We start from the raw sequence: 16831 nt of genomic DNA on the forward strand, positions 1-16831 counted from the left end.
TTTGATCTGGTGAATGCATTCTAGGTGTAACAAGCAAATTAATGCTTATGATTACATGTCCGAGTTTTAGTTCACGTAACACCAGGGGTGTTACACTCCCCTTATGTGAGTGCATCTAAGACGGGCCATCTACAAAAGATGTCGTAAGCACAAGAGTGAGAATAGAACTATATGACCAGCAAGTAAACCATAAGCAGAATAAGATAAATTTTTTTGTAAGGTGAGTATATATAGTAGTATAACATAGAATTGGTCGAGATGACCAACTTTTGAAGTAACACCAAGGGTCAAGGTGAGAATATGGGTCTATAATCCTTAAAGCGACCATTCTAGTCTAGGTTAATGGTCCTACAGTCAGCAAGGCTTTGATACCACTTATGTCACACCCGGTTTTGGAAGGCAAACCGAATGCAAACCATGTACGTGCCAGGATCAGAAATTCACGTACACAACGATTACATAGTTGGACATCATCACACATTGCTCGGAACAAAAGAGGAAATAGTACTTTATTACATCAAGACGTCCGAGACATCCACAGAGTCATTACCTTAAGTCATAATCATAAGGCCTTCATAGGCAGCTGACTGGGGGTTTGCTACTAAACACAACTAGAACTCATCGAAGTCCTGAAACTCCTGAAAGTCCTCCATGTTGCCTTCATCTTCTTCTGAGCACTGTTGCAATGGGGACAACCTAGGGTTGGGTGGTTTTTAAAGCAAGGGTGAGTACACATCAACGTACTCAGCAAATGTCCCGTTTCGCTAAAGTGGACTGTCTATATGTTGAGTTAAGTTTAAAGCAGTTGCTTTTAGTTGGTCAGGTATTTATTACTAGTAGAAAGCCAAGTTTTAGTAATAAACCCAAGTTTTTACCCAAATGGCACTCCCTCCAAAAGGAAATACCAAAACACCATAGTTATAATCATCATTATGAAGCATCAGCATAAAAGTATCCAAAGTTATTCTAATAAAAGAGGATGATATACCAGTTTCTGACACTATGTAGAGGTTGCACACTTTACCCACGAGCCGTGATTCTCTTCTGCCCAGAGAGCGCTACTCCCCATTGACCACTACCTTGGTGGCCTAGTAGGGTATCACTACATAGCCTTTACGAAGATTTCCCTGGTATGTAGTTGCTCGTTAGGTTTCGCCAGTCGTACAAACACAATACTCCTCCCTAAGGTGGGTGACTAACAAAACCAAATCGAATGAACCTCGGCACCCACCCTTAGCATAGCAAGCACTATGCCCCGACCCCCATTGATGGCACAACGACAAAAGCCAACTACACCCCAAGCTCATCCAATTAATCAGCTAAGGGCGTCCCATTCCACCCTCATGGTTGTACTGTTATCTCGGGTGGTCTCTCAACGAACAGGTCCTTACGGAGAGGTACTTAGGAAACAACCTGAGTCCCCTAAAGTATCACAAGTTCATCATCGTAATCAAGATAACATCATCGTATCATAAATGTTCTCATCCTGTTCATTGATTAAAGTAAAGCAATAGCATAAAGCTAACCATAATAACCCAAAAGGTAATCAAGGACAAGGTAAATAGAAAGCTAGTCAATCCTTAGGTTGATCATGGTATGCGGAACATTGAATTATAAAGTAAATAGGACATAATGGGTCAGAGGACACTTGCCTTCACCAGGTTGCTGCTCAGGGAAGTCTCCTACAATACACTCGGAAACCTCGGACTGCTCGTTGTCTACGCAAAGTAATTATTCACTCAACACATTTGGGAAATGACAAATAAGCAGTACACCAAACATATGCAACAGAGTGAACACAAGTTCAATAGAAAAGTATACACACAAAAGTGAATTCTAGGCTCTAGGGTAGACTGATACATCTAGAGGTTTGTGATTCTCTAAGTACTGTCTATCTCTGTGGATTACATAACTTAACTATAGTTATCTTAAGGAATTACCAAAGTTATTCCAGGGGTGGGATCATGTATTACATGAGATTAATTTCACAAAGTTAACCACTTAACTATTCATTGGTGTTTCCTTTTTATTTTCCTTTTAATAAATATTTCATCACTTTAAATGAACCTATTGTCTAGTCATAAAATTCAGACATGCAAACAATGAAAGATTATAATTTAAATAGATAGAGAATAATATTATGAACATTTTGCAATTTGAACCACCAATTTGAAGTTCATATGAAAAAGATATGAAAATCCCAAGTTCTAGAATTCAAAACACTAAATTAGACCCAATTCTGTGATAAAATAAAGGTCGGGGCTTATCTGCAAGAAACCAGGGGCCTGAGTGCAAGAAACATGACTGTGGGTTATATTTCCAGAAAACCGAGGGGCTCTTTAACAAAATAACCAAGCGAAGGGGTACAAGATGTCTTCAGCCATCCGATCATAGATCGATGGTCGAGATCAGCCCGGAGCGCATGCGCGGGCGCGGACTGACAAGCGAGCCAGGGAAGTCAGCGGTTCTAGGGTGAGGCAGGCTGACCAGCCAGGCCCAGTTGAAGGTGCGCGAGTGAAGGAACGGACCCGAGCGACCGGATCCCGAACGGACGATTATGATTAGACCTGCTCTAATTAAATCTTGGCCACTTGATCTCATATGGACGTCTGAGATCCCTTGGCAAGCCTGGGCAAGGTCTCCCTGGCTGCCAGCGGTGGCGTCGCCCGACTCTATGGGAGAGCTCCGCCGGAGGCGAGGGCGCGGGCACACCGGGGGCCCTGGGGCGCTAGGAAGGACTCATGTGGGTTTGGGGTGACGCGGCGAACACAATTGTGGGCACGACACTGGCGCAGGAGCACCGGAGGGTTGCGGTCCACGGCGGGTTGGCTCGGCGGCGGTGCAACTCAACTCCGGCGAGCGATTACGCAGATACAGGGGCAGGAAAGGGGAAATCAGGGGCATAGGGAGGTTTGTTACCTCGAGAGAGCGCTTTGGGACCTTCGAACGACGGCAAGGATGTGGTGAGGCCTCGGGTCAATGGCGGCAGGGCTCCGGCTGCATGGTGTAGGTCCGGTGAGTGCGAGTAGAGAGAGATAGAGGGGGAAAGGGCAAATCGAGGGACGTCCCAAGTTGCTGGCGTTGAGGCAGAGCTCACTGGGGCAATGGACATAGCGGGGACTCGACGGTGGCCGCAGAATAGGTCCTAGACCAAGGCGGACGACGGTGGAGCTTCTCTGGTGCGCGCGCGGTGTGAGACAGGTGCTAGGGTTCTACTAGTGGGCGAGTGAGGGAGGAGGGAGAGCGAGTGGGGTGCGGGCATCTACAAATGGTCGGGGTGGGGGCGGGCGTGGCCTCGTCGTGAGTCGTGGGCGCGGAGTCCACGGCGTGCGAGCGGGCGGTTTGGGGGGGGACGGGTCTGATAGGCGGGGTCCATGGGCCAGCGAGAGACGGTGCGTGAACGTGCGGTCAACGATGACGGGCGGGGCCCGCTGCAAAGAGGGAGAACGGTGCACTCAAGAGAGAAAAAGGTGTCGACGGGACGGCCCCACCGGGCAGAGGGAGAGAGAGGAAGTGGGGATGCACGGACGCGGGTTGGCACCGACAGGCAGGGTCCGCCTGTTAGGGAGGGAGCGGGCGCGCGCTCGAGGCTGGACCGAGATGAGCCGGCTGGGCTGAATTGGGTTTTCCTTTTTCCTTTGAATTTCTAATTCCTTTTCTTTTTATTTCCATTATGGAATTCAAATCAAATCAAACCACAATTTAAATTCAAATATTTCAAACATGTGCATCAACCAAAAACAAAGTCTAAGCTCAGCATGATGCAAACATTCATATCTCCCCTAAGTTCTAATATTCTAAAGAAAATAATATACCTCTCACATAACTAACCCAAAATTCTATTAAAAAGAATAGAAAAGAAAATCTATAGAGATGAGAAAAGGAGTAACACCTGAATTTGGTAGGTATTAGAGAAGAAATTTTATACCCCTAAATTCAGGGTGTTACAGAGTTATACTCACCAAAGATAACTTAGCAAGATGTAATTGGTAGGGTAATAAAAGATGTGTGTTTTGTGACAGTGATGAAACGATACAACATTTATTCTTTCGCTGCCAATTCGCTTATCATCTCTGGCGTCACATCCATTGTTGTTTTGGTCTGAGACCTCCATGTTCAATTCGTCATGTTTTTAGGAATTGGTTGATAGGCGTGGACCCAAAAACTAAACAACTTATTATTACAGGTGTTTCAGTTTTGTGCTGGGCTATCTAGATAAGTACAAATGATTTAGTTTTTGACAAAGTTCCAATGCTAACATTTTTACAGGTGGTCTTCAGGGGAACATACTGGCTTAGGTTTTGGGCCAAGCTACAGAAAAGTGAAGAGAAAGGTGACCAAATAAAGTCCGCTTGCCGATAGTTACAGATAGTGGCAATGGAGATTTTTGCTCATCATGGATGGAGGTTTACATATAGAATTGCATTGTAACTAAATTACCTATCCCTTTGTTTTCTAGTTGTTTTATTTTGGAGGTTTGTCCCTCCCTCTGTTGCAGACAGATGAGCTGCTAATTCTGTAATAAGTTTGACCCTATCCTCGTTATGAGGTGAAATCCAGAAATTTTGGTTGCATTATCTAAAAAATAGACAGCTAAGAAACTTGATGATACAATTCTAAGTCTCTAGAAATATTATGTATCGAGAGTCATATAGAGGCAGACTTTTTACAAATAGCCCTTCTCTTGATTTTTTTCACTTAGCCCCTTAGAGACGTCTCAAGAGACGTCTTATTTATTTGGATTGTACATGCTCTTAGTAGCTTTGTTTTATATCCCGACTGCAACATTTTTTCTTGTGATTTGTACTGTACGCATTAATTATTGGCCTAGAGATAAATGATTATTTAGGATTTCCCCTCTCAGCTACAACTAACATGCTCCCTTTCGTCCGGATGAGCTAGTCGTTTTGAGTTTTGAGTTTATCCTAAGTCTATTTAAATTTTGATCAATAATATATATAAGATTAAATTATTTTAAAATAAAAGAATTACATACAATGATAGTTCAAGCCATGATAAATCTAGTAAATTTTTTTATATTATAAAATCTTATAAAACATCTAACATAATTAATCAAAGTTAATAGTGATTGACTTAGAACTAGGGGCGGTAATTGACTTTACATTTTGCACTATAAAATTTAAGAATCAAATCGAATTAGGATTGAGATATATTTATATTCATTTTTGAACTAAAATTTATTAAAGACCCTAACATTTGGTGAAGAAATATTTGGATCATGATACATTACCAACCGTAATTAGGACAAACCCAAAAAAGACTAACTAATGTGGGAATACGAGTACTTTAGCATGCATGTTGCTCAAGGTTGTTGATTAGTCTGGCTAATTAATGGCTCCGGATGAAGAGCTGCCCTGGGCCTCTCCACACAAGCAAAAGGCAGCTGAGGTCGATGCATCATATTGTGATTTGTGAAGTATTTACTTGTAATAGCTGCCTCCAATGAATGCCCGTCGTTACTCATATAGCTCTTCTTTTGATTTATTACAAGTCCTACCCGTCTTTGCACTTGCACCTACTGATTCATGGTCAGTCGGCAGTATAAATTCGTCAGCATGGAGTGGAGTTGCATTATTGCCCGATAGCGAAGACATGTTCAGCCAGCTGATGACCCAGCTAGCATTTATCCTTTATGTAGATCTGTAGGCATGAGAGGCTTCAGGATGACTGGACTATAAGTTTTATAGTATTATATGCGGGTTGGTTAGCAATTTGCCACGGACGTCTTTGATAGCTACAGCCGTAGTCCTGTAGTGATTTGACTAAAACGCGCATAGAACACGCTAGTACTGTGCAGACTTGGTGTCAACACAAGGAAACAGAGATTGAATGAAGATGGGGGCTTACCCTTTCTTCGAATGAAAAGGATGTTACAGAGCTGCGGCAGTAGGCCGAGTCGTATGATATGATTGAGAGCCAGTTGGAGACAATCCATTCACCATTAGAAGGCGAGGCAGACGATTCTACAGTCTAAATAGAGATAAACCTCAAGGTTGTAATTCATGAACACATAGTGGAATGAGAGGTGTTGAGCTCGTAAAGGGGAAAGATGCAAGACGACATTGACTTTGGTTCACAACTGTCAAAACTAAAGGAGAACAGGATGCAGTGAAGACCTGACCGAGATGCAGTGAAGACCTGGCAAAGGCCAGCATATGGTATTTTGAAACTGAGCTATGACGTATAAGTGCACATCCAACTTATGTAAATATGAGAATATGTCTATTCTGAACTCGTAGTGTTTTAAAAGTTTTTTACCCCAAATATAAAGTGTTAGATGACTTCGAAATGCTCAAAAACTGGACAGACAACAGAAAGGCGATGAAATATTGGATTCTCATAACTACCGATATGTGTTTTCTTTTCTTTTATGGTGAATGTTTGTTATATTCCGATCTGTAAGAATGATACTTTTTGTTTCCATTATAAAAAAATATACCGACGCGCTGACTTGCACACCAAGATCAGCCCGCATGCCCTAACAACCCACGGTGCATCGATCCCTACGCACCCTGCGCTCCAACCGAACGACTGAAATTGTATCAGTAACGAATGTCTGAAAGTGTATTGGAATGACAGAAAGTGTAACATACCACTGAATGAGTGAATGTATAACATTATAATGGAATGACCGGAAATGTAATAGATTGAAATGACATAAATTGTAACAGAAATTTTAATAAAATGACTGAAACTATAATGAAATTGTTGGGGACCTTCGGCGTCCGAAGGTCCTCAAAAACAGGATTTAACAGTATTTCTGTAGTACAATGTGTGAACAGGTATCCTCGGACTAAAGTCGGCATTGCAGTAGACCGGAATAATACGAAGGTTGATACAGAGCCGAAGGTGTTGAGCAGGAAAGCTTCGGCGTAACAGCAAAGAGTGGAACCGACTTAAAGATGAAAAGGCTATTCAGACCTCGATAGACTACTATAGAGTTATTATCAAATGTAAAGGGCATGAATGTAATTTTGCAAGGGCTGTGTCCCGTGTCTATAAATAGGTGAACAGTATCCCCGTACTGTTCACGCTGACTGGGCATTCGCTTTTTGCGTCACGCTTGTATTGTCATTTCCTTCCGATTGAAGGTACACTTGTAGTTCAATAATATTTTTGTTTATGCTCAATAATAATAAATGATTGTTCATGTTTTCTTTTACATTCTTTATATTTCATCCTTCGTCATTGTTTGATGAATTTATGAAGGTATGTCCTTCATAACCTTCGTCCGCAAGTCATTACATCCTAAGGGAAATAATGCTTCGGAGGACGAAGGGCATTAACGATTAACATTTTCTATGTTGCCTTGTTCTTAACTCTTAGCACTTGAGAACAAGTCCCCAACATTGGCGCCCACCTCCGGTGAACTCACTTCCATTTCTTGAGCTTTTCAACACCTTCGGCAAGCATCACCTTCGTCATGCCGCCGAAGAAGACTTCAGCACCAGGGGCTGGCACGCTGCAGCCGCTGGACCCCAATCAAGACGTCCTTTCTCTTAGAGAGGCACGAAGCCAGAAGAGGAAGGCTACCAGTCCAACACCTCCGGAGGATGATCTAGATCAGGAGATTCAAAATCTGGAAATCCTTCAGCAGCAGGTTCAACGCAAGAAGGAGAAGATGGTCAGGCTAGCTGAACTGCAGAGGCAGATAGACGAAGCCTCTGAAGAAGTTCGTCATCTTGCTCAGGATGAGCAACACCGAAGGCCTCAGCATCAAGATCTTCATCAGGAGGGTTTTCCCAACGAAGATGACTGGTATGACAATTTCCATCATGGGAATTTTGTTTTTGATGATGCTTCTCCCCTGTCCGCTGAGCTGCAGGCTACACCTTGGCCTCCGTCCTACAAGCCGCCTCAGCTCCCCGTATTTGATGGCCACTCAGACCCGAAGCAGTTTTTGATGAGCTACGAAGCAACAGTGTCTTCGTACGGTGGCAATGCTTCAGTCATGGCCAAATCTTTCGTTATGGCTGTCAGAAGTGTTGCTCAAACCTGGTATTCCTCCCTTCGACCAGGAACGATCACTTCATGGCAGAAGCTGAAGGACTTGTTGTTAACTAGCTTTCAAGGGTTTCAGACGAAGCCGGTCACTGCTCAGGCTCTCTTCCAATGTACCCAGGACCATGAAGAGTACCTTCAGGCATATGTCCGAAGGTTTCTACGATTGAGGGCACAGGCGCCAACAGTGCCCAATGAGATTGTCATTGAGGCTATGATCAAGGGGCTTCGGCCAGGGCCGTCAGCACAGTATTTTGCCAGGAAGCCACCACAAACACTGGAAAAGTTGCTCCAGAAGATGGACGAATACATTCGAGCTGACAATGACTTTCGTCAAAGAAGGGAGGAGGCTTTCAGGTTTTCTGAAATGACCAGGGGCTTCGGAGGAAGGTTTTACCCGAGGCATGTCAGGTCAATTCACAATTCTACTCAGAATGATGATAAAGGGAGTCAGCAACAAAGGCCACAATACTCCTCACAGGCTTCAGGGCAACAACAAAGCTCCTTCCGACCTCCAGCTCCAAGAGGCAGAGGCGCCAGGGGTTTCGGAGGAAGATTTGGCGATCAACCGAGAAGAATCTTTTGCTTATTCTGCGGTGAGAACAAAGGCCATACTACCAGGATGTGCCATGTTACTATTCAGAAGCAAAAGGAAATAGCTGAAGCAGCAGCACAACAGGCTCAGCCGAAGCAGGTCATGCATACAGCTTCGTATCATTCGCCCTACATCCCAGAATATGTGGGTAATCATCCTGCAGTTTCTGTTGCTTCGGCGAGCCAGCCTCAAGCTTCCTGGCAACAGCCTCCGCCTCCACCTCCGTTGCAGCAAGGCCAGCAGCCAGAAGGGAGCCAGTATACCCCACACCAGAGGGACTTCAGAGAGCAGTCCGAAGCTCGTACAGTCAATAGCACTGTGCCAGAGTCTAAGCACATCTATTGACGAATATCCTACCTTAATAGCAATCTTTTTCATTCAGTTTTATTTTCTGAAATAAAGGACATTGTTTAGGTTTCGTGTAATTAGTTTCGTTGATTCCTACAAAAAATATGTTGTTTTCTCCACAGGCTTAAATTGATCGAAGTTCAAAGACTTGTGATAATAAGAAGGACCTTCGAACTATCAAAAATTCTTCGAAGCAACAAAAAGTCGTTCTAACGAACGCAGAGTAAGTTTGACGAAGTCACAAAAAAGCCGCTCCGAAGGGAGTGCAGTGTAAGTTTTCTGCTCCAAAGTCGTTCCAAAAGGAATGCAGAGCATACAGCGAAAAGTCAACGCTGATACCGCCTAAGTAAAAGGCGAAGAAGCTCCAAAGTCGTTCCTAAGGGAATGCAGAGTTTACAGCGAAAAGTCAACGCTGATTCCGCTGAAGTAAAAGGCGAAGAAGCTCCTAAGGGAGGCTTATAGCGAAAAGTCAACGCTGATTCACAAAAAGATTGTGTTTTATCGCGCAGATATGCGTGTACCTTCGGACTATCACCTTATATAGCATAACATCATCACATCATTTTTGCATAACATAAGCATCATACATCATACTGCATGTGGCATAAGAAAGAGATATGATATCAATCTTCGGGAAAACACTTTGAAAAAGGGGCAAATCATGCCAAGTCACAAGGAGAAACAATATTGATCTCTGAAGCATAGCTTTGAAGAATGTTTCTACGAAGCTTCAACACTTTTCAGGATACTTCGGATATTGTTGTGATAAATGGTAATTCTTCTTCACGAAGCATGAAAAGAAGGGAAGGTGTTTTTTCGCCAAGGACTCAAAAACGGTACGTATGTAAAGTTTCATGCATCGTAAAGAATTGAACCATAAAGAAAAATAAAACAAATATATTTCATACAGGATTACAAGATATTACACATGTTACATTTAAAATGTTTTTACAGTAGCATTTAGTCTTCCCTAAGTACCACTTCTGCAGCTTCGTTCAACAGTCGATCGACAACTTCATCCATAATAGCTTCAGCCATCTTTTTAATTTCATCATCACCCCTAGGCCGAGCACCCGGAGATACTTCAGTAGGATCTGAGGAAGGACAGGACACGGCTACATTGCTATTACAAATCGTAAACAAATCTTAAAGCCTAAGATTACAACACGATAAAAACTATTAGTTAATACCTAATTGACCTTCGGCCTCTGCGCTCTTTTTAGCAGCCTCAGCTACTTCTCTAGCATCGTGAATGCCCTTTTCACTTCTTCGAATAATTTCTCCGGCCATCTCTCGGCCACCATTATCCCAGATATCAGTAAAAAACTTTCCACCAATTATACTAGCTTCGGCCGAAGGATCTTTTGTATCTTCAAAGGACAACGCAGCTTCGGATTGTGCTAAAAATTTTACATGTTCGCAGCCCTTCTTCTCTAAGATAGTGGCAATCCCTCTGGCGCCAGAGAAGGCACATATATCTCCTCGGCTATTTAAAATTTCTTCGAAGGCTTCGGCTTCGTGGTTAATCCATTCGATGACACCTTCGGGATTGCCTCTTGAAAAATTTTCCTCACTTGAGAATGCGCCGACCTTGGCGAAGCTAGCCTTTAATTTCTTAACACAATCTATAGATTTGTTGTAGCATCTCTTTTTGGACGAACGAAGCTCTTCAACAGTCACTTCTAGGTGATCTGCCCATTGATCGCTGAGTTCACGCTTTGTTTCTTCAAGTATGCGTTCTTCCTTGGCTCTGGCCAGTTGTTTCCGAAGGTCTTCAATTTCGCGTTTCTGAGCTTCAGCTTGACTTTTAAAAGCAGCTTCGTCCTCCTTTATTTTATTTATCAATGAGTATAATATTTTGTCTTTTTCGAGATCTTCGTTCCTCAGTTCAATTACTTCGGAACGAAGGTTGCTCAGGGCTATAGTACAACCTTCGTCTTCAGCATCTTTCTGTGCCCTGAGGGCATTGCTAAGTATCAGGCCCTGCAAAAAGAAATATGTGTGCGTCAATAGGTTTTAACAAACGAAAAATGTTGGACTCAGCGAAAAATACAAAAATTTCATTTGTCGCACCTTTAAGCTATTGTAAGCCAGGCTGTCGGCCAGATCGTTCTTCGACAGCACCGAGAGCCCGTCTTCTAAAGTCGGGAATCCGAAGCTCTTGCTCATCTCCCGGCAGACAGAAATCTCCTTGCTGTCGGGAAGACAATACAAGAAGTCTTCTTCTCCACTGCCATTAAATATTAACGCCCCCTTTGGATATTTCAGTTTTTGGGCATAGTGCTGGGCTTCTTGTTCTTCTTTTTCTGATAATTTTTTCCCCGAAGCATGACGGAAAATATAATCACGAATTTTGGGGGATGCTTCGGGGGCAACAACACCGGTTTCTTCAACAAAAATTGGCTTTGTCATTTTTTCTGCCTCACTTTCCAAGGGTTTTACCTTTGCGGGCTCTGAGGGCCCAGCTTCGGCTTCAATCTCTTGCTCTGGAGCTGTAGAACCAGAAATTTCAGTTGCTGTTTCAGGAGCGACAGCAGCCTTCTTCGGAGGTGTGCTTGAAGATTTGATTGTTTCCAGTACATCTAGCACATTAGCCATTCTCTTTCTTTTCGGAGTTACGGCTGGCACTTTTTCATTTTTTGCTGTCCCAATGTTTGCTGCAGGACTCAAAACTTCTGATGTTTTGGAGCCTTCAGTTGCTTCCTTTACCTCTTCCATTTTTTCTGTGGATGGCGCTTCGGCCTTCTCTTTCGTTCCTGATAACAAAATTTTTTGTTCCAATTTTGACTTTATTGGCACTTCGGCCGTTTCTGCGACTTCTGGCAGTAAAGTTGGCTCGGTTGGTTTTTCAGCTTCGGATGCCGAAGAAGTTTCTCCGGCAAACTCAGGCACCGAAGCTGGTTCAATGTAGCGCGGCCGATGCGTAAGAACCTTTATTTTCTTCCTTTTCGGTTCTGGCTCGCTAGGAGCAGCTGCAGCTTCTTCTTTTGCAGAGGTTGTGTTTTTTCTCTTCTGCCTTCGAATGGGATAGCAATAGTCAGGGTAGACAAACCCGATGGCATCAAATACCCGATTCAGCCTCTTATTTTTTCGGCCTCCGAAGGCTGCTGACATTGCAGTATCTTCGGCCTTCGAATAGGTCCCAAGCAGCTCATCACTTAAATTGTCAATGCTTTTTAACCACTCATCATCCGGCTCAATAAATTTATCTCCAAACTTAAAAGTGTACTTAAACCTGATAAGTCCACCTTCGTCGGCCTCTTTAATGGTTTCTTGTGGCATTTCCCATTTCTCCGCAAGCGGCCACACCCTGAAGGCGATATGCTCTTGTACTAAGTCCCTTGTTCCTATAAAAGAACAGACAACGCCGAAGGCTCTTTGGCACTCTTCGGCGGCTTCATTCATTTCAACCTTCGGCCTGCGAAGGCCGAAGCTTTGCCAAATAGGACGGATGATTATACCTTTGATGTCTTCTCGTGCTTTCAGATCATTTTTTACATAAAACCATTCTGTCATCCAGCCGCTGGGCCACCTCTTCCGAAAAGTTGGCACGGGGCAGCTTGACCTAGACCGAGAAACAAAATTGTAGCAGCCAAAGTTATTGTGATACTGTTCCTTACCCCAAGGTATTGTCTCGTATGATAATTCGTGCATATTGCAGAAACTTTTTGCATCAGGCTTCAGACCTTGGCTTCGCACGGCCCACACGAAGATGTTCAGCCTTATGATTGCCTCGGGGGTAAGTTGGTGAAGATAGACTTCAAAAATCTTCAGCACCTCCACGACGAAGCTGCTCAAGGGCAATCACAGCCCAGCCTTCAAAAAGCTTCGGAACACTACGACTTCATTCTCTTCAGGGTGTGGACAAGTCTTCTCCCCTTCGTCGGCCCTCACAACGGACAGATCCCGGAAATACCTTCCTCTCATGTTAACAAGATGATTCTCTTTGATAGTTGATTTACCATAAACTGAATGGCTTGGTCGCCAGGGACGATCTTCGGAGTCTTCGCCACCGCTGTCCACATCATAACTTTCACTGTCACCAGTATCTTCAGACAAACCTTCCAGAATCTCCTTGGTGATTTTTTCTGTGTTGGTCTTCGACATCGCTATAAGATACCCTAAGTTCTTCTCTTCATCAAGACTCAGCTTCATCTCAGCAGCAGCCTTCTTAGCAGCTTCAGACATCTTCAGAAACACTAAAAAACTGTTTTCAAAGCCGAAGCTTCAAAGCTAAAAGCTTAGCAAATCACAGTGCACAAGAGCTAAAAATTGAGTGAGCGGGAGTGGTTGGCCAGAAAGCGTGCAAAATGAGTTTGCGGTATGGCCGTATTTATACGCTCGGTGCGTTGAAAGCTGAAAGACCCCACTTGTCATTGAATGTTGCTATTCTAGCAAAGGGAAGGTGTTTTTTCGGACCTTCGGCGTAAAGCCTTCGTCCATATCGCAATCTAAATTTATTATTTCAAACAAATTAATATTGCGAGGGGCTACTGTTGGGGACCTTCGGCGTCCGAAGGTCCTCAAAAACAGGATTTAACAGTATTTCTATAGTACAATGTGTGAACAGGTATCCTCGGACTAAAGTCGGCATTGCAGTAGACCGGAATAATACGAAGGTTGATACAGAGCCGAAGGTGTTGAGCAGGAAAGCTTCGGCGTAACAGCAAAGAGTGGAACCGACTTAAAGATGAAAAGGCTATTCAGACCTCGATAGACTACTATAGAGTTATTATCAAATGTAAAGGGCATGAATGTAATTTTGCAAGGGCTGTGTCCCGTGTCTATAAATAGGTGAACAGTATCCACGTACTGTTCACGCTGACTGGGCATTCGCTTTTTGCGTCACGCTTGTATTGTCATTTCCTTCCGATTGAAGGTACACTTGTAGTTCAATAATATTTTTGTTTATGCTCAATAATAATAAATGATTGTTCATGTTTTCTTTTACATTCTTTATATTTCATCCTTCGTCATTGTTTGATGAATTTATGAAGGTATGTCCTTCATAACCTTCGTCCGCAAGTCATTACATCCTAAGGGAAATAATGCTTCGGAGGACGAAGGGCATTAACGATTAATATTTTCTATGTTGCCTTGTTCTTAACTCTTAGCACTTGAGAACAAGTCCCCAACAGAAATGATTGAAATTGTGACAGAATGACTAAATAAGTGAATGACTGAGACGGTAATGGAATTATTGGAACTGTAATGGTAACAGAATAACTGAAACTATAATAGAATGACTGAGATTGTAATGGAACAACTAAAACTGTAACGGTAACGCAATAACTGAAACTATAACGGAACAGCTGAAACTATAACATAATTACTGAAATTGAAATGGAATGACCGAAAATGTATTAAATAACAAAAAATACACACACCAAATAAAAAAAAGATGTAAAAATGTCGCTCCAATAGAATCGTCATCCACAGACCTAATAAACGTGTTAGGCCCTGTTCGGTTGTTTCGGATTGGAGCCCCGGATTAATTCCTAGCCGGATTACTTCTCTAATTTATATATATTTTGATGAGCTGGAATGAATCCTGGCTCATTCTGGTACAACCGAACAGGCCCTTAATCAGATCCATTTCGCGGTATAGTTCTACTGCTGACTAGTTGGTTGGTTAAAAAGTTCGGTTGGACCGTAGGTCTAGGTGATGAATCGATTGGTTCATTATCTTTAGTGATAAATAGAGTCTATATATATAACCCGCTATAGTTTGGTTAGACGTCTATGTGACCCTCTGTCTTACAAACCTGAATATTTAACCCCTTATCTTCACAATATACTATCCACCGGGAGACTTTTGGGATTATAAAACACGACAGATTTGGCTTCGTCGAAACGGTAGCTTTTGGGATTATAAAACACGACAGATTTAGCTTCGTCGAAACAGTAGCGTAGGCGAGGGTTTCGACGATATAGAAATATAGAGAACACGAAGTCGTTGATATAGACTCACAATCGTTATTAGCTGTTGAGGAGAATCATTAATCATCCTCCGTCGCTGTCCGTCCGCACGCGGTTCTCTTCTCCCGTCTCTACTCTGTTCATTGTTCGCGACGGCCGGGCTGCTGGGGATGAACAGGGGCGCGCTCTCCTTCGTGACGCAGGCCAGCACGTGCCGCTTCTCGTACTGCATCTCCGACCGGGACGACGCCGGCGTGCTGCTGCTCGGCAACAGCGACCTCCCCTTCCTGCCGCTCAACTACACGCCGCTGTACCAGCCCACCCCGCCGCTCCCCTACTTCGACCGCGTGGCCTACTCCGTCCAGCTCCTCGGCATTCGCGTCGGCGGCAAGCCCCTGCCGATCCCGCCGTCGGTTCTCGCGCCGGACCACACCGGCGCAGGTCAGACGATGGTGGACTCCGGCACGCAGTTCACCTTCCTCCTCGGGGACGCCTACTCCGCCGTCAAAGCCGAGTTCTTGAAACAAACGAAGCCCCTCCTCCCCGCGCTCGAGGACCCCAGCTTCGCATTCCAAGAAGCGTTCGACACCTGCTTCCGCGTGCCTAAGGGGCGCCCGCCGCCGTCGGCGAGGCTCCCGCCCGTGACCCTGCTGTTCAATGGCGCGCAGATGTCGGTGGCGGGGGACAGGCTGCTGTACAAGGTCCCCGGCGAGCGCCGGGGAGCCGAGGGCGTGTGGTGCCTGACGTTCGGGAACGCGGACATGGTGCCCCTGACCGCGTACGTGATCGGGCACCACCACCAGATGAACCTGTGGGTCGAGTACGACCTGCCGCACTGAGTGGCGTCCATCGTGGAGGAGTGGACCAGCGAGGTGTTCGACCTGGAGCTGGTGGGCGACACCGCCGCCGGGATAGCCGCGGACGAGCAGCTCATGGACACGCTGAAGCTCGCGTTGCACTGCGTCGACCCGGTGGAAGAGAGAACTCGGTGGAAGAGAGAAGAGAAAGGATGGAGGCAAGTCACGGCAAGGTCACGGCGTTAGATGCAGGAGCTTAATGGCTCGTCTCTATGCATAAAATAGATTTTGAGTCTATTTCGTCGGCTGCGCGACCCGTGGATTTCTAAATCGTCGAATGCGTCTCCAACGCCTCTGTTTCGACAAAGCCGAATATGCAGCATTTTATAATGGCAAAAATCTCATTACCGGAGGCCTGTTTTGGTGGCTAGGAGGACAGTGTCGAGCATTTTTTTTCCTGTCTGTCCAGCGTGTCGCCTTGCCCACCCTTTTCACTCCCCACGATTGCACTTCAAGCTTGCTCTGTTTGACACGGTGACATATGGTCCCGCCTGTCAGCCTCGAAGCATAGGGATGTGAATTTTAAAACTGAACCTGAACTCAACCTAAATAGACTGGACTATTCGCTTCGGATTAAAACAGACTATTTGGATCGCAGCTGTAATCTATAGAGATAAAAACACTGTAAAAGTAGTAAAAACTGGTACAGATAAAGCCAAGCGAACACCAGCGAGAGTGAGGCTATTGGAAGCCTTGCGCTTCCATAGAATATAGGAAGCCTGGATCGACCGACCCACACCAACGAGAGTGACGCGATAGGCATCACCCAAGGTACGATAGGTAAGGCCGTGCACAAGACGCTATATACGACTATGTAAAACACTATTTTACATCGTAGATTTTATTGTTTACGAAGTGGAATTTTATATAGGGGGTGGGATAATAGGTGTGATAGGGAGACTCCTAGATATAGCCTAAAAAAAATAACATCCTAGGGCTACTGCTGCAGCAGCTTTCTGTTGGGACCAACTGACACGTGGATAGGTGAGCCCAGACAATCGGTGAATGGGAGAGCTCAGGTGCACAACGAGACAGTAGGTAAGGAACTATATCGTCTTGTTATGCGTGTCCCATCCATGTATAGAACGAG

The 16831-nt window shown here is 44.5% G+C and overlaps 1 protein-coding gene across 1 annotated transcript; it reads left to right on the top strand.

The window, feature by feature from the left end:
- The first annotated feature begins 2979 nt into the window (after positions 1-2979).
- LOC103653410 (aspartic proteinase PCS1) lies at positions 2980-16013 on the top strand. Its single transcript, XM_008680324.3, has 3 exons — positions 2980-3015; positions 4270-4333; positions 14960-16013. Exons 1-3 carry the CDS (start codon positions 2980-2982, stop codon positions 15721-15723), a joined length of 864 nt encoding a protein of 287 aa, XP_008678546.2. The 3' UTR covers positions 15724-16013.
- Positions 16014-16831: the final 818 nt, after the last annotated feature.

Source organism: Zea mays, chromosome 4, assembly GCF_902167145.1.
Source record: "Zea mays cultivar B73 chromosome 4, Zm-B73-REFERENCE-NAM-5.0, whole genome shotgun sequence".
NCBI classification, from domain to species: Eukaryota; Viridiplantae; Streptophyta; class Magnoliopsida; order Poales; family Poaceae; genus Zea; species Zea mays.

What these genes read in the sequence shown, in the direction of transcription:
- LOC103653410 (XM_008680324.3), top strand. Translation starts at nt 2,980, where the DNA reads ATGGCGGCAGGGCTCCGGCTGCATGGTGTAGGTCCG. An exon ending in GGCTGCATGGTGTAGGTCCG is followed by an intron (nt 3,016 to 4,269) that starts GTGAGTGCGAGT and finishes ACATTTTTACAG; the next exon opens with GTGGTCTTCAGGGGAACATA. An exon ending in ACAGAAAAGTGAAGAGAAAG is followed by an intron (nt 4,334 to 14,959) that starts GTGACCAAATAA and finishes GCTGTTGAGGAG; the next exon opens with AATCATTAATCATCCTCCGT.